General features: G+C 39.2%; 1 protein-coding gene across 3 annotated transcripts in view; it reads right to left on the bottom strand.

Annotated features, from left to right (window-relative positions):
- Nucleotides 1-316: 316 nt before the first annotated feature.
- Nucleotides 317-26,801, bottom strand: part of LOC134226276 (arylsulfatase B-like) — a 39,089-nt gene continuing 12,604 nt past the window's right edge. For 2 of the 3 annotated variants that reach the window (XM_062706938.1, XM_062706940.1), the window contains exons 3-5: nt 2,813-3,065; nt 1,217-1,374; nt 317-1,148 (exon numbers count right to left, since the gene is read on the bottom strand). In XM_062706938.1, the coding sequence (XP_062562922.1) occupies nt 342-1,148; nt 1,217-1,374; nt 2,813-3,065 (1,218 nt within the window). In that variant the 3' untranslated portion in view covers nt 317-341. Of the gene's footprint in view, nt 1,149-1,216; nt 1,375-2,812; nt 3,066-16,370; nt 16,764-16,822; nt 17,259-26,801 lie in introns of those variants that run through there. The other variant, XM_062706939.1, reaches the window with a different exon arrangement.

Raw genomic sequence — 26,801 nt, 5'->3', positions numbered from 1 at the left:
TGTTCATAGAAAAATCTGAAGCCTTGTCCAATGTCTTGTACTTAATTTGCCTAAACATTTGTTAGAGTACAAGCTACCGAAGTCGAGAATATGCGGAGAAATTTATCGCCTTTCGATGTAATGTACATAAATACATAATGTACAAGTTCATGTATCTCCGATGAGCTACTACACTTTCCCACTTAATCTTTCATACTTGGTCAATTGTCTATATTTCAATTTGGCACGTCGAATGCGTACCGGGAGTAACCTTTCAATTGTACCATGGAAATTAGTTTCGTGTAGGATTATTTTCGGATAGAGATATTTACTGCAGTTAGTCTATTAAATCTAAAATTTTACTATTTAAAGGGACGTGTTATTAAAATAATTAATGCTATCATAACTATCGAAATGACTATTATCAAAACAGGAAACAGGTACATATTTGACCGAGAATCAATTTCATCCAGCCACCAGGTCCACGTATTGTTGTAGAATCCAGGATCAGCGCGCGAATCAGCTGGCTTGTTCCGAGGTTCAACGGCCATCTGTCTATACTGTTCAACTTCTTCTCGTAGCTCCTCCAAAATATCCAAATTTTCCGAAGCCACATTGTTCCTCTCGCAGGGATCATCCAACAGATTGAACAAACATGCCGATTCCATCGGTTTGCAATCCTTTGCCTCGCTCAAATCTCCACATTCAACAGCCGCCTCGCGCCGCAAACGAGCTACATGATCCAAATCTAGTGGCATCATCCGCCCAACTACGGACCCCGCAAGCATCACCACATACTCTTCCTCACTCAACTCGTCTTCTTCATCCAATTCACCCATCCAGCTATCGAACTTTCCCTCCCACGATGTTCCATTCACGTACTTCCACCCATTCCGGCTATAGCTACTGTAGTGGTGCAACTCGTCGATATTATTCATTACCACATTCCTAACACTAATTGCCGGATTCTTTAGCGCTTCCCACTGATTACGCCCGTCTATGTCACTGCCAATGGGAATTCCTTCGATCCGGGCGGCATGCGCCAGCGTTGGTAGCCAATCGCTCACGTGAATCCACTGGTTTGATACACGGCCACCGGTCAGATTCAATAGGGGACTCCAGATGGCAGCAACCGTCCGAACTGCCCCCTCCCACGGACTGTATTTTTGCTGGAACGAAAAACATTCGTCAGTTGATAGTAGCATACGTGACATTGCACCAATAAAGGTATTCATACCCCTTTTAACGGAAAGTTTGAGCCAGCGTTCGAGTGGATCCCTACTGTCGGTGCCCCATTGTCGGCGTAGAACAGCACGATCGAGTTGTCGAGCATGTCGCGTTCTTTGAGTGCTTGCATTATCTGACCAACCCCTTCGTCGACCTTGGAGATCATGGCTGCGTTGAGAAGATATTTTAGAGAAAGTTAAATTCCGAATGAAGAGTATATTGGACATGAAAAATAGATATTTATTTTAATGTTTAAACATGGCTGAACTTTTGCAAGAATTTTCTCATTTCAAAATACATATTGGAATTTACACTCAGTTATTTTCTTACACGGGAGGGTTTTAGTCGATTATGACCTTTGGCGTTAATGGAACTATGAGTTAATCCCATGAAAAAAATCTCAAAAAATTAAAGAAAATACAGATGGTATTTAAAAAGCTGTGAAAAATTAGGTGAACCGGGAAATTAAAGAATACCAACCGTGTAAAAAAAATATTGCACCCAACCAGAGATTGCAACATTTTATTGCAATCTCGCATTAGTTTCGCGTACAGTTTGTCATAATTTGCTACATATGCACAGATTGACCCTTGCATTTGGTCTCCGGTCACGAGAAAATAAGAACTGTGTTTGTGTCAACATTGAATCTAATTTTACACTTCCCCATCGAGGAGTGAAATCTCGCTCAACTTTTCAAAGGACCTAAGTAACATTTTTCATGAATTAATTTGAGTACTGCAATCAAAAGCTTTCATGTTATTCTGTTGATTGCGCTATTCAAATTAATTCATGGAAAAAATGTTACTTAGGTCCTTTTGAAAAGTTAAGCGAGAAATGTTGTATACTTCGACAACCTCAGCAGCCTTACAAAAAAATTCGGTCAAAGACGGGTATTGAACCCGGACCTTCCACACTTAGCACATCTTAGACTGACGCGCTAACCATCTGGACTATTTACCAGTTGAGGAACGACGCGACCAAAGGCAATCATAATCCACGTTTCATCCTATGCGGATGTGACAAGCAATGAGTGATACACGAGTGGAATAAGCACCATGCATATTTGTGTCCTTTTTCGTCATCAAGCTAAATGGTATCGGGAAGATTGTGTGGGTTAATGTTTTATTGCTGTACACGATTCATATACTTGTTCTCTGAGAAACCAACGAGATTCGTTTAGATGTATTGATCGAGACCAAATAAACCGACTTAATGCAATGAGCTGTATTATCAAGTATGACATTCTCTGATCGGTTTGAATGCGAGAATCGATACAAAATGCTTAATACAAATAATGTCATACAGAATTGTTTTGGGTGTGGGTATATTATTTGATACATAATTAATAAACAATTAATTCTTGTTGTAAAAATATTGAAAATGACGATGATTGATTTGAAATGGTGAATTACAGTTAAACAACTCAACAACAATTTGAACAACATACAAAATACCTGTTCTATCAATTAACTCAGTATTCATATTACTTTATCTGTGACCTTGGTGTGGGAAAGCAATTGAAAGTGATCAAGTATTGAGTGATATCATGGTCATGAAAATATTTGCTACTATATTAGTCGGAGGCCATCAAATGCCTATAACTCACCCGCCAACACGCGACGCTTTCCGTCTTTGATGTAGTCGAACTTCTCCACCTCTTCGGCGGGAGCCTGCATTGGATCGTCCTCGTTGCCAGTGTGAGGTGCCAGATGTGTCAACACCAACAGCAGCGGCTTCTTCTGATCGTGCTCCTGTATCAGGCGTACTGCTTCACCGTTGAACAAATCCGTCGCGTAGCTTCCATTAACCGAATAATCCACTTCCAAATTCCGCCGCATGTCCAGTCCACGCGTCGAGGTCTGTACGAAAGAGTGAATCACTGTTTCAAATCGAGGTGAAATAATGTCTGTTATGGCTTTTTGGTCTTCATCCATCGGTTATTGACATTCGTCGTACCGAGCTCATAATAATGTTTTGCGAGTAAACATAAATAATTTTTTTTTACCGTATGAGTCTGCATACCGAGTTTGCGATCGAGGCGAAAACAACAGCATCAAATCAAAACCTTGATGAATTAATTCAATCAACATTTAAAAGCATCATTATGCGCTGCAAGGTGGACGCTGTGCTACGCCGGCTTACACAGCGATGCCAGATATGCAGGCGTTCGGATGTCTGTTTTAGTTTTAGTAGGTACTTACTCATTATTGATACTTTTCAGGAAATGCAGCTGAAGTCTGAACACACCACTTACAAACATCGTGGCTGTTCTAACTAGCGTGCTTATTTTTTTTAATAAATCGTGCGTTATTAGTTTTACTTTTAGCGTTGTGCATACATTCTTTATAGGTATTTATATAGGAAAATTATGAGGCTCTTTTAGTGGAATGTCTTCACCTATCAAAAGATGAGTATAGTACTATTCCATTTAATTCCACCACGTTGTAATCTTTACAGATGCGTATTTCGACCTCAACTGTAAGGCCGTCTTCAATGTATCGTACTTGACACGACATAAAGTCGAATAGTACTGAGCTCGTCTTATGACAGGTATTTATATAGGTTTATTAAATATAACAGCAATCATTTTTCCCCTATCAGGTCACAAAACAAATACAGTCGCCTCTCCACATCTCGATATTGAAGGGACCATCGAGATAGGGAGAGATCGAGGAATGGAAAGAAAATTGAAATGGGTACTAGATCCAAAAAAGCTCGTTGCTATGAAAAACGACAACAAAACAAATGTCGTTTCCTGTTGTTGATGTGTTTGTTATTGTCCAAAGATGGTCTAGTAGCCTAACAATTTGACCATATCGACATAAGAAGAGTGATGTCGAGAGTCGAGGCAGCCTTGAAAAAGACACATTGTTAGTTTTTAACTGAGATGTTTTCAATGAAATGAATTCATTCTTCCACTAATCCTTCTTTTAGCTACACGTCTTTTATTTCACAGTATTTTGAATAGTTGTGGTAGTAGGTAGTAGGATGTACCTAAAGTTGCGGTATTATCTTCTACGCGAAATATAATAATTAATCACAGCAGCCCACATTTTGGATCGGTAACATTAGTTGTCATGGTACAAACCACCAGACAACAACATCTTTATACCAATAGTTGTGTTAGTATTCCTAAAGTTACGAGTCTTATATAAAAACCCAACTTAATTCACCTAATGGTGATACTGCCTTTCTCGCATTAAGCCAAGACACCAACCTTATATGGCGTTAATATGGTTCGATATACCACTTTCTTTATAACTTTTAAACGCAACCGTTGATCGATATAAAATTCCATAGTGATCAACTAGGCTTTGCCCCCTGTCGAATGAAACTTGTTGCGAGAAAATCGGTTAAGAATTACTATATGAAAAGTTGTCTCTCCTTATGTCCATATGTTCAAATTTTTAGGCAATCGAAACGACCCGGGTAGACGAAAATGGCTCATTAACAGTAAAACGTGATATTGATAACACAACATGATATTATTGCGCTGTTCACACTAAATCGAACAACACAGTTTGAAAGTGTGTGACGGTTCCAAACTGTGACCAAAAGTGTGACGGTGTCGATTTATTTATTTATCATCAGACTAAGGCCGGAGTGGCCTGTGCTGCACATAAAAGACTTCTCCATTCAGCTCGGTTCATGGCTGCACTTCGCCAACCACGCAGTCTGCGGAGGGTCCGCAAGTCGTCCTCCACCTGATCGATCCACCTTGCCCGCTGTGCACCTCGCCTTCTTGTTCCCGTCGGATCGTTGTCGAGAACCATTTTCACCGGATTACTGTCCGACATTCTGGCTACGTGCCCGGCCCACCGCAGTCTTACGATTTTCGCGGTGTGAACGATGGATGGTTCTCCCAAAAGCTGATGCAACTCGTGGTTCATTCGCCTCCACCATGTACCGTCCGCCATCTGCAACCCACCATAGATGGTACGCAACACTTTCCTTTCGAAAACTCCCAGTGCGCGTAGGTCCTCCACGAGCATCGTCCAGGTCTCGTGTCCGTAGAGAACTACCGGTCTTATAAGCGTTTTGTAGATAGTCAGTTTGGTACGGCGGCGAACTCTATTCGATCGGAGCGTCTTGCGGAGTCCAAAGTACGTACGATTTCCAGCCACTATGCGTCTCCGAATTTCTCTGCTGGTATCGTTATCGGCGGTCACCAGTGAGCCCAAGTACACGAATTCTTCAACCACCTCGATTTCGTCACCACCGATAGAAACTCGTGGTGGGTGGCTCACATTGACCTCTCTTGAGCCTCTTCCTATCATGTACTTCGTCTTCGACGTGTTGATGACTAGTCCAATCCGTTTAGCTTCGCTTTTCAGTCTGATGTAGGCTTCCTCCATCCTCTCAAAGTTACGTGCCATGATATCAATGTCATCGGCGAAACCAAATAACTGGACGGACTTCGTGAAAATCGTACCACTCGTGTCAATCCCTGCCCTTCGTATTACTCCTCCAAAGCGATGTTGAATAGCAGACACGAAAGACCATCACCTTGCCGTAACCCTCTACGGGTTTCGAAGGGACTCGAGAATGCCCCTGAAACTCGAACTACGCACATCACCCGATCCATCGTCGCCTTGATCAACCGTATCAGTTTATCCGGAAATCCGTTTTCGTGCATTAGCTGCCATAGCTGGTCCCGATCGATTGTATCATATGCGGCTTTGAAGTCGATAAATAGATGATGTGTGGGCACGTTGTATTCGCGGCATTTTCTGCAATACCTGACGTATGGCGAACACCTGGTCTGTGGTAGAGCGTTCACCCATAAATCCCGCCTGGTACTGCCCCACGAACTCTCTTGCAATTGGTGTTAGTCGGCGGCATAAAATTTGGGAGAGTACCTTGTAGGCGGCGTTCAGCAATGTGATTGCGCGGTAGTTGCTACAATCCAGCTTATCGCCCTTTTTGTAGATGGGACACACGACACCTTCCATCCACTCCTGCGGCAGAACCTCATCCTCCCAAACCTTGGTAATCACCCAGTGCAGCGCTTTAGCCAGTGCTTCACCACCGTGTTTAAACAGCTCTCCTGGTAGTTGGTCAACTCCAGGGGCTTTGTTGTTTTTCAGCCGGCCGATCTCCTCCTGGATTTCCTGGAGATTCGGAGCCGGAAGTCGCATGTCCTGCGCGCGTGCTCCTAGGTTCATTACCATACCGCCACCGTTGTCTGCCATATCGCCATTCAGGTGCTCTTCGTAGTGCTGCCGCCACCTTTGGATCACCTCACGCTCGTTCGTAAGAAGGTTCCCGTTTATGTCCTTACACATATCGGGCTGTGGCACGTGGCCCTTACGTGAACGGTTCAACTTTTCATAGAACTTTCGTGTGTTATTAGCGCGGTACAGTTCCTCCGTCTCTTCACGGTCTCGATCTTCCTGCTGGCGCTTTTTCCTCCGGAAAATCGAGTTTTGTCTGTTCCGCGCCCGTTTGTATCGTGCCTCGTTCGCCCTCGTGCGGTGTTGCAGCAATCTCGCCCATGCTGCATTCTTCTCCTCAACTAACCGCTCACATTCGCCGTCATACCAGTCGTTTCTCTGATCCGGAGCCACCGTGCCTAGTGCAGCGGTTGCGGTGCTTCCAATGGCGGATCGAATATCTCTCCAGCCATCTTCAAGAGATGCTGCGCCTAGCTGCTCTTCCGTTGGAAGTGCCACTTCCAGCTGCTGCGCGTAGTCTTGGGCTAGTCTACCGTCTTGTAGCCGCCCAATGTTAAGCCGCGGCGGACGACTCCGACGCGTGTTGATCACCGTCGAGAGTTTTGAGCGCAGACATACTGCGACGAGGTAGTGGTCGGATTCAATATTCGCACTGCGGTAAGTGCGTACGTTCGTGATGTCGGAGAAGAATTTACCGTCGATTAGAACGTGGTCGATTTGGTTTTCCGTTACTTGATTAGGTGATTTCCATGTGGCCTTGTGGATATTCTTACGGGGAAGAAAGTGCTTCGGACTACCATTCCGCGGGAGGCTGCAAAGTTTATGCATCGTTGGCCGTTGTCGTTCGATACGGTATGCAGACTATCCGGTCCGATGACCGGTCTATACATTTCCTCCCTTCCTACCTGAGCGTTCATGTCACCGATGACGATTTTGACGTCCCGCAGTGGGCATCCATCGTATGTCTGCTCCAGCTGCGCATAGAACGCTTCTTTCTCGTCGTCGGATCTCCCTTCGTGTGGGCAGTGCACGTTGATGATGCTATAGTTGAAGAAACGGCCTTTATCCTCAGCTTGCACATCCTTGCGTTGATTGGCTGCCACCCAATCACGCGTTGGCGCATCTTTCCCAGCACTATGAAGCCGGTTCCCAGCTCGTTGGTGGTGCCACAGCTTTGGTAGAAGGTAGCCGCTCGATGCCCGCTTTTCCACACTTTCTGTCCTGTCCAGCAGATTTCCTGCAGCGCTACGACATCGAAGTTGCGGGGATGTAATTCATCGTAGATTATCCTATCGCAACCTGCGAAGCCTAGCGACTTGCAGTTCCATGTTCCAAGCTTCCAATCGTGATCCTTTATTCGTCGCCTAGGTCGTTGCCGATTGTATCGAGTCGTATTATCTTCTATGTCGTTCGTAATAGTTGTTTTTAAAGGCGGCTTATTGGGCCTGCGCAAACCTCCTGTCTCGTCGGAGGGCCGTCGTGTCAGGGCTGTTTAGCGTCCCACCTAACACCAGGACTTGGGCTTGTGCGCTTTGAGCGGCACACGGTCGCTTTGGCGGAGCCTACTTGCGGATTCATGCAGCTTTTTATAGAGGTTTAACAGGGCCCACTGTCAAACCCCACCACATCCTAGGCAGGCGCCACAACTCGCAGATGGCCTGGGGAGGGATCGTCAAGCCCTTGGACATAGTCCCTGCTGCCCACAATGGATTTTGATCGATTACAATGGATTTTGACATCGATAAATGTCAGACGAAAGCAAACGGTGTGAGAACCACGTGCTTTTGTTTTGAACATTTTCTTCTGACATTTTCGCGTTTTGCAACTTTTTGCATTTTCTCCTTCTAAATGATGGCCAAGGTTGCCAGTTGTGCAGTTTTTATAATTATTTTCTCAAGAAAATAATATTTTTAGTAGGAAAGAGAAAAAGAATTCGGCAACTGTGCACACGCAATAAAAAAGTGTGATTATCGAAGTGCATCGATAATCCATGTTTCAAGGCAAACTGCAATAACTTGTTTGAAATAAGAGTAAAAATAACAAGCGAAAATAACAAAAAATTGCACCGAAATATCATAAAAATATCAGGTTTTGCCATTAACAAGAACTTATCAAAATATCTTGAGTTATTAGTTTGTTCTTCTTAATAGCAAAACCCGATATTTTTACGATATTTCATTGTAAGTTTTTGTTATTTTCGCTAGTTATTTTTACTCTTATTTCAAACAAGTTAATATCATATTTTGTTATCAATATCACGGTTTCTACCCGGGAGTCAGCCTTGGGCTGAAAGTCACTAAAGTCACTAAAGGACACTAATTTCAATCCAGGGTTGTCGAAAAAGTTAAAATTTTTGAACTAATGGACCGATTATCAATATTCATGGAATCACATGGTTATTCACCATCGTATGGTCACTTCGAAGACTTTAACTAACATTTTAAAATGTATCTTTGAAGCAGGTTGTAGAACATCTCTTATTTTTTATATAATAGTAAAATTTGAAGGTGGGGGTCCCGTAGCGTAGTTGGCTACACGTTCGCCTTACAAGCGGATGGTCATGGGTTCGATTCCCAGCCCCTCCACCAAACTCTCGTCAGTCGCCAGATCCGCAGCCCTTACGGTGGCGTTTTGGGGTACGCACCTTACCGTCACGGCTGCCTGATGACGACTGGCAACTTGTTCTTCTCGGAGGCATTCCTCCAACGTTACCCGGATAAATGGCAACCAAACAATGCAACGATCATTAGATACACGACATGGACAAACGGACACAATGGACTCACGGTGAGATGGACTGGCAACGACAACAATAAAGGAGTAATGGAAAATCTAAAAATAGATTCTGTGTGGATTCTGTACAGCAGAATACCACAGTAGAAATCGGCACAGTAGCGGTTAAGTAACACAGAGTGCCTATCAAATAAATAAAGGAATAAAAAAAAAAGTAAAATTTGAAGATCAATTAAAGAAATTTAAGCATTGGAGACCCTTACTTAGAAACTGCGAAAATGAAATTGTTTTGCGGATTAGCCGTGAAAAATCAACTTTAATTTTATGGTTTCTTATTTCGCCACAAAATCAGCATTAATTTCGTGAGAACACCTTGAAAATCGGTCCAGCAGTTCAAATGCCAAGGTTGAAAAAAAAAAGATTTTTCGACTACTTTTCCACACGAGTTGGTTTAAATATTTTAGATAATGAACTTTTTTTGTGGACTTTGTGGCCGTGCGGTTATCGACGTCAATCGTCTAGATGCATGGGCTATGGACAGTGCCGTAGCGTGTGGTTGGCCAAGTTGGCCCCCGCCAAGGGCGCCAGTCCTTAGGGGGGCGCCGAAATCCAGAACTATGGGAAATGATGACGCATCTCTTCAAGGTGTTTTACGCGGTTGGATACCACTTGAATTGAACAGGAAATACAATTGAAAAGAGGAATGGAAGAAGTCTCTGGAAAAGAAGCCCTAGATGAGGACTCCAATACGTCAAGGGCGAAACACAGAGTAGACTGTAAAAAAACCGTTCGTGACTAAGAAATCTAAGCCGTTTGCAAATAATAGATACTTGGAAGTAGTGAGATGAAGTTTGTTTGAATTCAATATTAATTCTCTCATTTTATGCAGGCAAATTATTTGAGGTTCAAAAACGGACCATAACGATTGCATTTCATTCTGTGACATTTGCGATTACTTTAAACCAGACACTTGTATGATGGTAAGAAAAACATGCAAAGCCGTTGAATATTCGATGATATTTTGAATTTGATTTTTTTTATTTGGGTCTATACAGTCTGGTAAAGATTTAAACGAACCACTTATCGAAATACATGCTGAATACGAGAATAACATTTTCTTGGGAGACAACAACGAGAGAAAGATAAGTGAAAGAGAAGCGCAGATCTGGGTCCGAGATGCTCCTTCCATGCCCACACGACGATCGATATCCTGATAATCCTCGCTGCAAACTCAGAGATTTCCTCACGAGAGCCTCACTCTGAAAAGATGTACATTTAGAATGTAGTGATTGAAACATTAGACGACACATGGTTCGAATGAAGACCCGTCCCATATTAAACTTTTTGAACTATGAACGTTTCGACACCTGCGGGCCATCTACCCAACTCTCTCCATTTTTCCATTTCTGTTGCCAGTTGATCAAGGTTTTCTGACGAACTAAAAGGACAAATTTATCGAAGGTGATTTTCCGATCGTAAACATCACCTTCCATAGCGTCCACCTTATCCAAAGAGTCCGCTTTCTCCTTTCCCGGGATCGAATAATGAGAAGGGACCTAGGCGAATTAATTTTAAAAATAAGTGTTCAGTCTGTACGACTTTTGGTCGAAGACGGTGTTTGTTGGCGGAGAACAGGCGGTAAAATACAACGCGACACCGGGTTGTTAGCAGTAGCAACCCTATAACCAGAGACCGGCGGAGTGAAAAACTGTCGAAATGGCAACGTATGAAAATGCATGAAATCGTGAAAATGATACTGGCAGCACTTGAACTTTTTGCTGGCTTCTTATGGATGCAAAAAGTAAACAAGTCGAAATGGAACCGCTTTTGACGGTTCAATTGGAAACAAGATGGCGTCTTCGCCGATCTCTTATTCTAGTATTTCTAGTTAGCAGCACATAATGCGGTGCAGCTTTAAACTGCAAAAGGTTTCAATTTATTATCTGATTTCATTCAATTCGACAACGTTGCAGTAATATTTACACTTTCGGTGTTATAACCAGTCCTATGCTTTTGTTCCCCTGACTCAATAAATAACTAATCGGGACGGATGTGTTACATCTTTACTTAGGACTGTAAATAGTATAACTTTTATTAGATTAAACAATCCACGTTTGTTTTCAATTAGTCACTTACGTACATTATGAAGTTTAGGTAAATTGAGTTACAAATAGGCTGTAACTATTCCGACCCACGATATCCATGAAATTATATCTTCTTTTCCTTATTTATCTTTTCTCTTAAATTGGTTACTGTCACTCGTAACATTAAAAGGCATTTCATAATTCATTATATTACGAAGGATTGGCAGTGCTGCCAACGGCAACAGTGTTCCTGTCTTTTATTCTACCAAATATTGCGAAAATCCAAAAGATGGTGTTTCACATGAAATTCTTGATTTTTCATACAAAACTAATACTATCATCAAACAAAAGTAGACAAAGATGGACAAATGAAATATTATGGATTTGATGGGCCTGAATTTATACTTTCAGAATACGATTGAAATTTTTGCTAATATTTGCTACTAGCTGATGTAGAATGCTAAAAAAATCATTTTTTCATGAAAAAAAGCTCATAATATGCTTAAAAATGAAGCTATCAACCATCTTATGTAACCAAAAAAAACGCTATCTAAAGACCGTGAAGCGATGCTAAGACAGTTTTTTGAAAATATTTTAAGTTGATGAAAGTGTAAGCTAAAAACTATTTTTTTCGGGCCACCCTAGCTAAATTTAGTAATTTGTCATAAAACATTACCTATATGAAATAAAATAAATGTTTATTAAGCAAATGCTTAGAATTAAATGCTCTACAACATTGTAGAATAATATGATCTGCCAACTCAAAAGTTTAAAAAATATTACTTTTCCAAAAAAACATTCACATAAAGGCCACCCTAATGGCAACTTACACCAAAAATAGATCTTGTAGATCATTTCTTCTGAAGACGTCAAAACTCTAGCGCTGATAGTTTTCGAGTTATCGATTTATGTCGTGAAATTTGACGAATCCGACCATTGTGCCTCGCTTCTATAAAATTGTAGATCTGAAAGTATTGAATTATTTTCCATAATGCGGCTTTCCAATCAGCAAAAGCAACAAAACCAAATCAGAATATTGAAAGAAAACTTCACTTGATTGTTACTGATGTAATCCATGCGAATAAATGTTTCCAGCGTCTCCTCCCAACGGGCGTTTGTGGTTCTTCTACGGACCTCAATTTTTTGCCGTCAGCAAGCGATTAAATTGCACTTTGCACAAAAGTCGTCGCGGCACTAAATTTCTTTTGTATAGAATGGTGGTCCTGAAGGGCCGATTAATTTCTAACAATGTGGCTTTCTAATCACTAACAGCAACCACTCAATAGAAAATTGTTGCTTGAGACCACATCACTGTTGCAGAAACGTACCCCACCACACGAACACCACAGCCACCATCGTAGCGAAACAGGCAACCGATAGTCTGAATGTTGCAAGAAAATTTCACTTCAGTGGTGCGCAGCGCATGCTTCCGACGACGACGACGATCCACGCAATCATTGCAGTGGGAGTAAAATTCTGTTCAGTAACTCCGGCTCTGCCGATGCTGGGACCGCTCTCCACGACATCTCGAATATCAATACCCAATAATCCAATAACCACATAATTGGAAGTTAATTGTTCTTTTCAGGGCCACCATTCTATACAAGGAAAGGTTGTGCCGAGACGAGTTCTGTTCAAAATGCAAATGATCCATAGCAGAATCATGAGTGCGCGTCGAGGGGAGACGCTGCAAATACTTATTCACATGGATAGCGTCAGTAACCCTAGCGTCAGTAGCAGTAGCGTCCGTAGGGGCCCTCCTTAGCCTAGCGGTAAGATGCGCGGCTGTAAAGCAAGACCATGCTGAGGGTGGCTGGGTTCGATTCAAGGATGTTAACGATCATTCAGTAATTTGTGTTCGATCATTTAGTAGTTTGTCAATAACACATTCCAGAAGCTGAATTTCAAAATATGTTGTATGGTGGACTTCTAGTGCGAAGGTTTTTCTACAACTTTGCCCAATGGTTCGTTATTAGAATTCAACTAATAACGGAGTTAGAGCGCTAGTTTCAGTAACTTAGACTAAATGATTGGAATTTTGTTATCATTTAGTCTAAGTTACTGAAACTATAGCTATAACTCCGTTACTAGTGGAATTCAAACAACGAACCATTAGGCAGAGTTGTATAAAAACCTTTGCACTAGAAGTCCACCATACAACATATTTTGAAATTCAGCTTCTGGAATGTGTTATTGACAAACTACTAAATGATCGAACGCAAATTACTGAATGATCGTTAACATCCTTGGTTCGATTCCCGGTGCCGGTTTTGGCAATTTTGGTTTGGAAATTGTCTCGACTTCCCTGGGCATAAAAGTAACATCATATTAGCCTCATGATAAACGAATGCACAAATGGTACCCTGGCTAGCGCCCAAAATTGATTTACTCTCTTATTAGTTCCCGAATTATGCGGAAATTTATGCTTCATTTGTATGGGAGCCCCCCTTTCTAAGAGGGGGAGGTGATTCGAACCACCACAGAAACATTTATTCCCTTACTAAACCTCCACATGCCAGGTTTGGTTCCATTTGCTTGATTGATTCTCGAGCTATGAAGAAATTAGTGTTTCATTTGTATGGTAGCCCCCCTTTCCAAAGGGGGGAGGGGTCTCAAACCATCTTAAGAACCTTTCCCGACCCTAAAAACTTCTGCATGCATTTTTTTACGTCGATCGGTTCAGTAGTTTCCGAGTCTATAAGTCTATAAGACATTCATTTTTATGTATATAAAGAAGAAGATTACTGAGCTTTTTCTTCACAGTGAATATTTTTTCCACATAGCCCCATCAATCACCTAAAATTTTGCCGTAAATACCAACACGATCGGACAAGCCGTTTTCAAGTTATATTTTCAAGAAAGTGTTCAAGGTGTTTTTGCTTAGGCTTAAGCTTGTACTTAGCCTTATCCAATTTGCTTGCAACAGGTTGCATTCGACGCGGAATCCTTCCTAATCCTATTAAAAATTGGCCCAATCGGCCATTGGGTTCCGGAGTTATTGTTTGTTTCCCCATTTTTCCCAGAGTACCCCCTTGGAAAAAAATATCAAAATCGATTTTTTTTCAAAGACTAGGTACTACAATGCATTCAAATGAACGCAAATTAATGTGAATTGATGAAAATAACTGAATCTATCTCTCTAAAGTGCAGTTTTGACCTCTCTTATGTGCTATTCTTGTTATATTTTATAATACACGAGAAAGGCAGCATCACCGCTAGGTGGATTTTTCTGGGTTTTTAATCATAAATAATGTAGGGGAACTGCTTCATTTTCCATTTCACTCTCATCGCTAAACAAAGAAATGCAGCACCAATCTCATCACTTCTTTTTGCTAACACGCGTGCTCACTGGTGAAAAAAAATCACAAAAATGAAACACAAACCAAATTTCTTTTCATTGCTTTGTTTTTGATAGGATGGAAGTAGGAGCCATGGGATGAAGTGCCGAATCAAAAAACCTTTAATTAGTACCGATTAGGGTAATTTGTAATATCAGAAGGATTTATGAAGAAACTGATTACAGAAAAAGTTCTGATCAATTTGATAACATGATTATTTTTACAGAAGAACAATTTTCTAAATTAAAAAAAATCTTTGTAATCAGTCCTGGATCGACTAAGGAAATACTCCAGAGTACTTTTCAGAAAAAGTCATGAGAGTTTAAACAAAAGTTTCAGTAAAATATGGCCATGAAAAGATTAACTTATATTTTTTTCAAATTTTTTCCTGTCGGGGTTTTTTTGGCCGTGTGGTAAGAAGCTCGGCTTCAAAGCAAGATCATACTGAAGGAAGTTAGGTTTGACTCCCGGTAGATTGGATATTTTTTTCCGATTCTCTTGGCATAGAAGTATCATCGTATTGGTATCATGGTGTATGAATATGAAAATGGTAGCTTGGCTTAGAAACTATGACAGTGCCGAATGAACACCAAGTTGCGAGATCAGAATGTCTTAGTGTTGGGTTGTAATGCTAATAAGAAGAAGTTTCCTGGAGTTGAATAAAATTCTGTAGAACCTCAAAATTCTTTCAGAATTACGATATTTTGAATTCTGAGTGAATTTGAGTGAATTTCAATGAGTTTTGAAAACCTCTTCCCGAAATTCTTCATTTTTCTACAACTAACCGTATATATTGAAGGTTATAGTGATGAATGTTAATTCTAAAATATTTATCCAGCTCGTTACCATAGGCGTAACTAGAGTCTCGGTCTAGGGAGAGCCATGGCGCCAGCTTGTGGTATGTGTTTTTCTAAGGCGATTCAAAGCACTGTGCGCATGGATTGCAATAGAAATTGTTTGACTAAGTTTATCGTTAATTCGTCCTAGAACTGACAATTAAAAATTCGCGAAAAATGCAATTGATTTCCGATTATGCTGTGATTGCTTCAAAACTCTGTGTCTGTGTCAACTTGTCTTCTCCATATCACTAAATATAGATAAGTGTAATCTAAGATTCAAGAATATTTTTTGCATTATCTATCAATGAAATTCGATATGAATATATTACTGAAAGTTTTCAAGCATTTCCGTGATTATTTAATGCATAAAGATCTCGATTTGTTTTATTGAAATTTTTTGAAACTCTTTAGATGTGGGATAAATTCCGTGAAATATCGACATAATCAATATAAGTATTCATGGAATTCCAAAATGTATGGAAATCCTGAGGCGGCTTTATTATGGTTTTCTGAATAGGTGAGACATTTCTCTGCAAAAATCAAAGAGATTTGAGAAGCAACCAAATCGATCTTAATTGTGCTGCAAGAAAAATGTTTTCTAATACGAACTGATTTCTAAATCTAAAATAGTTTTGCCTTTCTCGTACAACAAAGTTGTACTGAAAGGCTATCATTTCACTACAAAACGAACTATTTATAGAAGCCTCGGAGACCCATAGTGTTATATACCAATCGCGGAATGCCCAAGCCGTGTTTAGATTGAAATTGAAAGCAAAATAATGATTTTGAGCGAAAACAAAAATTTGGGTAGTAGAGGGTTAAAAGCACGATTCTGTGTCTATGGAATTAAACAAATGTATACTTAAAAACCATCTGGCATCCCTGATCTTACGCTTTGGTACGATCATAATTAAGCTTTTACCGCCTCTTTCTCTCGTTTGTTGATAGCGCATGGTTACATCTTCGGCAAACAAGACTGTTGCGATTAAAACTTACATTATGCAACTTCAAGCTGTGATCCCAGTAATCGATGTACGGCCCCAGAAATCCGAAGTGGCTATCGAACCCCCGTTGGGTAGGGGTGTACTCCTTCCGGGAGAAACCAAGACCCCACTTGCCGACCAAATGCGTCGCATATCCCGCTTCTCGGAAGTATTCAGGCATCAGTTGCACTTCCGACCCGAAAAGCCATGGCTGATCTGCTCCGTAAAAGGTGGGACCTTTTACGCCCAACTCAAGCGGATGAAAGCCGGTCATCAGCGCTGCTTGAGATGCTACGCCAAAGGGCGCAGAGTAATGCCGGTTTAGAATGACACCGTGGTATGCCAAAACGTCGATGTTCGGCGTGAAGATCTGCTTTGAACTGTGAAAGCTGACATCGTTCCAACCCTAGGGGGAGATTCTTGCCATTAACTTTGCTCAATCTTCATGAATCAAATCACACCTACAAGATCGTCAGCAACGATAACAATCACATTCGGAGACCCAACGGCACCTTCCAGCATCCCGATCATCAGCGACACCGAGGCAAGCAACAACTTCATAATGCATTGCATTTCTTCACAGTAGTGCACAGGTGTAGTTGTTGAATTAGAAACCTAATGACGACGGTTGGGCAACTTTTGCACGACAAACTTTTCAATGCACTCGAGCTTTTCGAAAAGGTTCACGGTTTTGCGCGTCCACTCGCCCCATAAGCGATCTCATCAATATACGACACTCTCTTCACGCGCTTCTACTTATTGTACCACGGACGGAATAACGAAGGGGGTTTGCGCCTTCTGTTGCACGTTTTGTACACAGGCGAGGCTACGGTGCAGTGAGCTGCGTTTTTTGAAGCGTACCGATCGGAACCACGATCATGACTGATGGGCTTTTCTCGAACATTGAAGTTGGATCATATGGTCTGAGGTGCGTGGTCCGTGGTATGGTTAGTTACATTTCCACTTTTCAAGGTGTTTTTCGAAGGTAAGTTGTAAAGGGGGGAAATGACATTGGACGATTGGCACTAATATGGGTGTTAGAATGGCAGTTAAAAGAAATGAAGTTGTTTGTTTTATTGATGGATTTGGTTGGATATGATTGCTTGGTAGGCATTATAACAGTGACATAATCGGCGAATCGTCTATGGTACCGGCATTAGTGATGATGTGAGTAGGAGAAGAAAAAAGGTCGTCAACCCCTCTGGTGGTGCAATGGCGGACACATCTTTGGAAAATATGGTCTCACGGCAGTCAAATGATTGTGCTAAACATAACCTGTTGGTCGTCATGTCATCTATCATGTTAGAATGTTATCTACTGTTCTATTGAACATATTTTCACTATTGTCTAGGGTAGACTAGAACTAGACTATAATCCAACGGATAGGGTCGTACAGTGGTCCTAAGTTTTCCTGGAAGCTCTAACGAATCACAAATAAAAGGTTTACGGTGACCTTAAATCTCAACAGATGAACAACTAGTGAGAAAGTGTAAAAAGAAAGTAGATACGCAAGGGCCCAAGCGAATTATTCTGAAAACTCAGCTAGAGCCAAATAATCAACAGATAGAATAATAAGTCATAAACGGTTTTTTGCCATACTTTGCTCGTAATAATAACACGGAACGATATTCATATCTATTAATTTATAGTATAACCGATTACTGTGTAAAGAAACGTTCGAAACATTTTGTGAATAATTGAGTGATTTTTAATTGGCACTTGGTGCGAATTGGCAGAACCCCGACCTTTTGTCAAACAAATTAAAAATCATTTGAACCGCGTTTTTGAAAACCAGTTTTACCCACTTATCATAAGACGAGTTTGTACAATCCCATTTAATTCCACCACTTAATTGTACCTTGACAGATACGTATTTCGACCTCAACAGTAAGGTCGTCTTCAGTGTCTCGTACTTGACTCGACTTCGAAAACTTCGACCACTAAAAAGCTCAAAAAAAAAATTTCTTAACCAGTTTTATCTATTTGCTTATATTTATGTTAACGAGTTGTTTTTTTTTTATTTTTTTTATCAGCATCTTAAAAGGCGTGAAAATTTCAGGAAACTCATAAGGTTTTGAATATTAAATAAGACTTAGACGAATTCACATGTCTGCAGCGTTTATCATTCTTTGTACTGCTTATAGGTGGTAATAAAAACAATAATAAAGCATATATTCATGAACTGTCATAATGGCATGGCACACTTTCATGAACTGTCACAAATAAAAATTGGTGAGATTTTTGTAGAATGCCTTTCATCCTTCCTATTTCTACTGATAATGAGAGGAGCAGAGATATAAACATCGAGTGACATCACTTATTGAAATTGAGAAATTCTAATGCTGCTCAGTTAAAAAAAACCCTGATTAATCCACCTAGCGGTGGTGATGCCTTTCTCGCTCGTTCAAAATGATTGATAAAAATTTATGAAAATTCTAAAATAACAATTAGACTTATTTTTCACATTTGTTTATACGAGATGAACTGGCCTAGGGTAGGAAATCTCGTAAATAAAGATAATTCAATTCAATTCACATTTGTTTATACACATTGTCATAATTGCTGCCGGATGCAATTTGTTGCAAGCAAATAGGATGAAATTAAGTGTCGGGAAAATGTGATGAGGTTGTGCAATTGCACAAATCAAGTTTCAGACATAGTATTCCAAATGTTACGCGTAACGCGAATGAAAATTTATTTATTAAGCACTTGTCATAAGACGAGCTTGTACCTTCCCATTTAATTCCACCACTTGATTGTACCTTGACAGATACGTATTTCGACCTCAACAGTAAGGTCGTCTTCAGTGTCTCGTACTTGACTCAACTAAGTCGACTAAGTCGAGTCAAGTACGAAACACTGAAGACGACCTTACTGTTGAGGTCGAAATACGTATCTGTCAAGATACAATTAAGTGGTGGAATTCAATGGGATTGTACAAACTCGTCTTAATGCAAGTGAAGACATTCCACTAAAAAGCTCAAAATAGTTTTCTCAATATTTATTAAGTTTTTTGAATGACTGATTATGAATGATTAATTTCTGACATGTGATCAGAACGATGAATCCGAATTCATCTTACCTCTTCTAACCTATCATGCTACGCATAATTGTCTCATATTAATCTATTTCTGCAGATTATGTTATTTTATAGAACGACACTTATCGGAATACTATTTTCTAATTCGATCTTCTCAACAAAGCCAAAGTCTGCATTTTATTCTACTCACGTCAACCAGGTAAACAGTTAAAAATTTTTTAATGAGGAGCGGTTAGAGATATGTCGATCATATTAGTCATTAATGAAATCAATCACAAAACAGGACGGATTTGCGTAAAAATACCAGACGTATATTGTATTTCTCAGCAAAACTTTCCGAACGAAAAATTAGAATGATTTCAATGAAAAGGAGTTTTCATATCAATTCTGTGAGCCAATGTTCCTAAATTTCCTACCGGTTGTATACCAAAAAATTCTGAACTACATAATAAACGTTTTTCTCCAGAACTAAAACCCGCATCACATTCCAGATAATGCTTGTTTTAGCAGGTATGTGCGTTCCATAGTTTTTCAAAAAGAAAAAAATCTGCTTTTAAAATTTTCACAGTTACGCGTTACACGGGGGAGGGTGGGGGTATTAAAAATGTTACTTTTTGTTACAAAGGGAGGGAGGGGATCAAAAACTCCGATTTTTGCGTTACGTAATTTGTGATCAAACCCTTTATGACAATAAGAAAATTATTTTGAGCTTTTTAGTGGAATGTCTTCACTTGTCATAAGACGAGTTAATACAATCCCATTGAATTCCACCACTTAATTGTATCTTGACAGATACGTATTTCGACCTCAACAGTAAGGCCGTCTTCAGTGTCTCGTACTTGACTCGACTTGAGGTCGAAATACGACTGTTGAGGTCGAGGTCGAGGTCGAAATACGTATCTGTCAAGATACAATTAAGTGGTGGAATTCAATGGCCTTTATGACAAGTTGAATAGCATGATTCTTTATATATAAAAAAATTCATTTGATCTTTCCCGTCAAAAATTGTATCTCGTTTTATTGGCTCAGTCGATTCTTTGGCTTATTTAAGGTCAACTTTCCCAAAGCTGCACCGACCTGAAAAATTCACTCGATGTTCGTTCAAAATCGGGCCAATTTAAAAAAACAGCACTTTTTAGATTTTTGTTTCAAATTTTAAAAATACTAGAAATACTAAATGCTAAAAATATAGGTTATTTGGGAAAGTTGACCTTAAATAAGCAAAAGAATCGATTAAGCAAATAAAAAATTTTGCCGGGAAAGGTCATTTTTTGCTGATGAGTAGTTCCGCTTTAGTCATTGTCATTCAAACGCTTTTCAACTAGATTTACGCATTTGATCCGACTTAAAAAAAATCTGAAGAGAATTCTACTGGGGTTGCTTTTCTTCATATGGAGAGCATTTCGCAGTGATTGGTATGAATGTATGATTAAAACTGATTACTTTAATTTCTAAACTGATCCAAAATTATTTATCAGATCACTTTTTACAGTACAAAATCTGATAGATTACGCGTGACAGAGCTAGTGTTCCCAAAATCAGCATACTTGAGCTGCTATTGTGCAATACATTATATCATACTGCTTACATACCTGATATACTACATATCAGGAAATCGAAAATCGTTGCTTGCCTTCGTGTAATTTGTTATGGATTATAGCAAGGATGTTTTCGATCATTTAGTAAACAATTATGTCTCCCCCCTCGTTTTTTTTGCCCAAGAATAATATTTTGAGGGGCAACAAAAAAAATTCGAACAATTTTGAGGATTTTCAAAACAGTCTTCAACAAATCCAAGGAGTTTTATTGATTTTTCCATTTTATTATTTATTTTTTATCCCCCCCCCTTGACCTTTCGAGGGCCAGTAGGACATAATTTAAAGTAAATATTCGTAACGGCATAATATAGGTTCGATAATTTAATTCCAGAGGTTAAATTTCAAACCTGATATGTGGAGGACTTCTAAAGCGAAGGGTTTTACAACTCTGCCTAATTATTGTGTCTATTGCATTAATAACAAATTATAGCGCTAGTTGCAGTTGCAGTAACTTATTATTCTGACTGATCGAAATTTTGTTATCATTTAGTATTAGTAACTAGTGCTTTAACTCTGTTATTAGTTGAATTAAAACAACAAACTGTTAAACAGAGCTGAAGAAAAATATTCGCACTAGAAGTCCACTATATCAACACGTTTTAAAATTTAACCTCTGGAATGAATCATTGACAAACTAAATGATCGAAACAATACTTTTAAATGATCTAAAACATGCTTGGATTATAGAAAAGTTTGGATACTTTTTCCACTGACTTGCAAAAATGGAAAATTTTCTACGAATCCTTCCGAAATTCAGTTTCTTCCACATAATCCAAGTGCTTTTTATTTGAAATCATCTAACAGACATACGGTTGCTATGCATGGGGTTGCAATTAATTGGACTAGCGAAGTCCAAGATTTAGGACTTATGTATGACATGTATGACTTAAATATCAAAAACCACACAGAAAATATGCAAGCAAAAAGGTACGAATATTATGAGTTTTTAGAAAATCAAAACCTTTTCTTAAAATAAAATTTTTGATTTACAAACTAATTGTTAGGCCAGCCATATTTTACATATACTGTGCCAATATGGGTTATTTGTTACAACGCCAGGAACAATGCATTTACAGAGGATTCAAAATAAAATGTTGAAATTGATTATGAAGTTGCTTCCCTGGGCACCAAAACAATCAGAATATTACAGGTGACTGATTTGAATAAAAATGGAACACAAAGGCACATGACGTAAACTCAATAGTATCGTTTTGACTCAAATCCCGAACATGACTTATATTCCGAACACTAACGTTTTAGAGCCCTGAAAGTAAACTTTTCCTCGGTTTTTTCGTACGGAGGACCAAGATTACAAACGAAATGAATATTCTATGGAAAGAACCACGTGAATAAGGTTGATAGAGCCATTTAAATGGTCTTCGGAATATGAGTCATTTTCGTGACTTGATTCAAAACGGTATATGTTTTTCAACGTCAGATGATTTAAAATTACATATATGCCATCGATCCAAACCACAGCACCCGGTGCATTATCGCACGTACACACAAGCATCCGATGACTTGATGCAGTGAAATTGTTATTTATTACAAATCGCGTAGCCTGTTGTTCTTCGATCGCTCCTCTCTTAACAAAGATAGCTGAGTGATAACGTGATAGGCTCTCACTCAGAGGGTTTATGTTCGATACTCGTGTCTGTCATCTTTTTTTTTCAAAACTCATATTTTCTAGGTGTGCAGTATAATATTACGCATTGGAAGAAAAATTTGGAACACTGGAAAATTCAAAGCGCCTCCTATTAAATTTATATATTTAATATTATTCATGATAATAATCAAAGGAACCTAATGCTGTGTATTGTTTATATTTATATTCATTACATTTTTATAATTGGATTGATGGATCAGATGGATTGATTATTTGGGATATTTGAAAGAATTCAGGTCTGAACTTTAGATTATGGAGAAGGTAGGAAACAAAACATAAACGCATAAATTGAGAATAGATACTCAACAGTTTTTTTTAACGATGTTCTGTAAACAAAACAGCTTTTGATTTACCTTGGTAGTAATCAAACTTGCCCATTGAGTCTCAATAGAGAGTAAACATAAGTGGATAATTATATTCGATCGCTTCTCAATAATTCAGCGGTATCAGCTATATCCAAGGAATTAATGACCAATTATCCAAGGAATTAATGACCTGGGATTTCTGCGCGTTATTTCCGCGGAGTTATCCAAATTTTTCTTTTTATTAACCATTTTGAAAGAGCGAGAAAGGCATCACAACCGCTAGGTGTATTAATCAGGGTTTTATACTTACATTCTGAAACATGACGAATATAAAACATGTCTGTTGAAAAACATGAACACCCGTTTTTTCGGCAATTTCGTCGTTATTCTAAAATAATTGTAAGTTTCTCATTGATTATTACTCTTTTATGATATACCACATAGCATGACATATCGTTTATCGAAAGCTGTCGTATTTTTACAAGTGCTTCCGCAAAAATTCGTTCAATCATCGAAAGGTAATTCAAAGAGTGGTATTGAAAAGGTACACCTAAATAAAAGCTGTAATTGGAGGAATATTTTTTAGCGATATTTTCGGAAAACTCCGATGGTATTTTCACAGAAATACTCACAAAAAAATTACGGAACCTCCTAAGAAATTTTCATAATTTGAACTCCTAGTGAAACTTGTCACAAGAATTGGTGGAGCCCATTTTCGCACAAATTCAGGACTAAATTTTGCAGGAGTTTCCACAATCTATTCTTCGAAATTTACGAAGAAATTTCTGGTGAAATTTACAAAAAATATTCCTCTAACATTTTCGAATAATTTAACAACAGAGTTTGAGTAGTTAGGTGAGATTTTGTATTATTTGTTTCTAGAAGGGTTTTTTAATGAACTGCGATTTTCTTAGTCCTATTTTAAATTTGGTTCAAGATAAAGTTTATAAATCATATTAAAATCAGTAATATTTTTAAAAAATGAATTTGACAGGAAGACGTTCAGTAGATTGTGGTAACCAGAATTGATGTTTCATTTGTATTTGCTTACAATTAAGTGCTGGGTCGCACGGATTTGGCGCGGAATATGTTTCATGTTGCGTGGAAATGGTGCGGAGTCGGCACGGATTTGGCGCGGAAAATATTTCAGGGTCGTTGTAACAAGTTTCATTGCAAATTTTCGAACATTACTCTAGGTTGAATCTCGGGCAAAATAGAACAACGCTGGTCTTCCTTGCAGTGTTCTAGTCATATTTGAAAAGATTTTAATAAAATTAAATCATCGTGTTGCTGCAAAGAGAGGCGCTGTGGTTCGCAGATAAAATGACGCATTCATACATCAAAACAATTGAAAAATATTTGAATCTCTTGTTTCATTCGAGGTTCAAATCTGCAGATAATAAAAGAAAAAGAATTTTTTATAAATAATTCAAAATGTTTCTCGGAAAAAAATACAAAATGTCCATAAACAAATCCATATTAGTAATTAACAATTACAAAATTTTCCACAAAATAAATATTTTTTTCCACAAAAAAAAACATTCTATTTTGCTGCCCATCTAGAACAGCTGCTGGGAAAATGAATGTTTCAGATTCATATTCAGGCACGGCAAATGCTGGGTAAAGCGTACCATTGGTACTTCGCGTACCTGAAGGATTAAAATAGACCCCATCTCGCGGTCCTTAGCCTCTTACCCAGCAACTCCTATCCCTACCTCCCCGCGGTGCTGGCCGGGATACGAGCAACCTTAGGGAAGATCGGGTAACCAACCCCGGTGGGAACTATGGTCGTATGCTGACAGGGAAGGGAGGGTTCTTATTGAGCGTCTGTTCTCCATGTCAGGATCGGCTCACAACAGCGTCTGTTCTCCATGTTAGGGCGGCTGATCATCGTCCGAGTGCCAGCGAGGGACTCTAAGTGAAACTGTGCACCATGGTCCACCGGAAATAAGGAGGAATGGTCCTCCGGAAATTTAGGGGGTTTGGTGTCAGGCCCTGCAAGCCAGCCTTTAAAAAATCATAAGCAACGAACAATCAACAAGAGAGTACGGACCGGAACCATCGGCGAAGATTCATATTTAAACTGACCGCGCGGACCGCGCCGAAAAATTTAAATCACTGCTAATTTTACTCTAAATGTGTATTTAGAAACTCATAGGAATTAAACCTGTGCGCCGTTACGCCACGCCGCCGCCGCCAATGATTTACTCACGCCACCGCCGCCGTCAAAAATGGATCGGCCGCTGCATGAAATTTTTCCACACCGCCGAATATGTTTACCACGCCGATGACTATTGAAGGGCTATTATATCGGTAGGTTAATGGGTTTTATACATTTAGTTAAGAGAGTATTTTTACGAAAAAAATTTTATTCACTCAAGTTCACATTACATTTATTTCACCTAAATTCATATTACATGAATGACGATCTACCCACAACTGTAACTAGCACTGAACTGATTTTGCTATACAAGAACGATCGGCAAGCATATATGTATTTTTTTCTAAGACCCGAAATCAACTCAAATTAAATTTTATAGTGACAGTTGAATATTTTATGAATAACGCTACTCCCACAACGATATTATATTTTTGACATACATTGAATTGTTGTATTATCGGTCTTATTTGTGTCTTTTTTGTTTTGGTCTGAAATTGCTGCAGAATTTCATTGAAAATTCCAATTGATATAATTTGGAAGCATAGATTTTTTTTAATTTCTCATAAACTTTCTTTAAAAATACTTCAACTTCAAGAGTTTCTCTTGAAATTTCATCAGAAATTATTTTAGTAATTCTTTCGAGAAATGGGAAACCCATCGAGAAATCCACCCGAAATTATTTCAGGAATTCATCCAAAATTTTCTAGTGATTCAAACCAGGAATTTCTTTACGAATTTCTTTCCGATTTTTTGGGGGGTTCCTCCAGGAAATGAATTAAAAGTTTCATCGAAAATTTCCACATCCATTTATCCTAAAATTTCAATCAGAAATATTTCCTTAAATTTCTTCAGCAACTTCTTCAAGAAGGGTTAGGGACAAAAGGTCGAAATACATAAGGTCGAAAGGACAAAAGGTCGAAAGACAAAAAGTCGAAGGGACAAATGGTCGAACAGGGTAAAACATCGAAAGGGACAAAAGGTCAAAAGGAAAAAATGTCGAATAGGATAAAATTTCGAAAGAAACAAAAGATCAATAAGATCAAAAAGTCAGAAGGGATAAAAGGTCAAAATAGACAAGAAACTGAAAGGCACAATTTTTAACAATTGAATAAAGTTCATTCAGTGAGTACAACTAGTAGATGGATGTTTGAGTTTTCTAAATGTCACTTCGTTCCAGAGATGAATCCTGAACAGAACATGAGCCAAGAGCGTGCCTTAGTGTTTTTAGTTTTGAACTCTGAACACAGTTCAGTGTGCATTGGGTTGGTACGCAAGCAAAAACGATCATGGTAACAAAGGTTTCCTAGATTTGGAAATGTGCAAAAACATACGAGCATGCTTGATTTCTATACGTTAGATGACCACTTGTTCCCTTATTAGACGAAAAATGTGTAGTATGTCGGCACTTGAATTTGTTTTCCTAGTGTATTTTCACACCTCATTTGCCGTGTGGTAAGATGCACGGCTGCAAAGCAAGACCATGCTGAGGGTGGCTGGGTTAAATTCCCGGTGCCGGTCTAGACAACTTTCGGATTAGAAATAGTCTCAACTTCCCTGGGCATAAAAGTATCATCGTGATAGCCTAATGCTATACGAATTCAGAAATGGTAACTTGGCTTAGAAACATCGCAGCCTTAATGAACACTAAGCTGCGAGGCGGCAATGTCCCAATGG

This window comes from Armigeres subalbatus, chromosome 3 (assembly GCF_024139115.2).
Source record: "Armigeres subalbatus isolate Guangzhou_Male chromosome 3, GZ_Asu_2, whole genome shotgun sequence".
In the NCBI taxonomy this organism is placed as follows: Eukaryota; Metazoa; Arthropoda; class Insecta; order Diptera; family Culicidae; genus Armigeres; species Armigeres subalbatus.
Note: the sequence above shows the minus strand (reverse complement) of the source record. Positions and strands in the feature narration are given on the sequence as shown.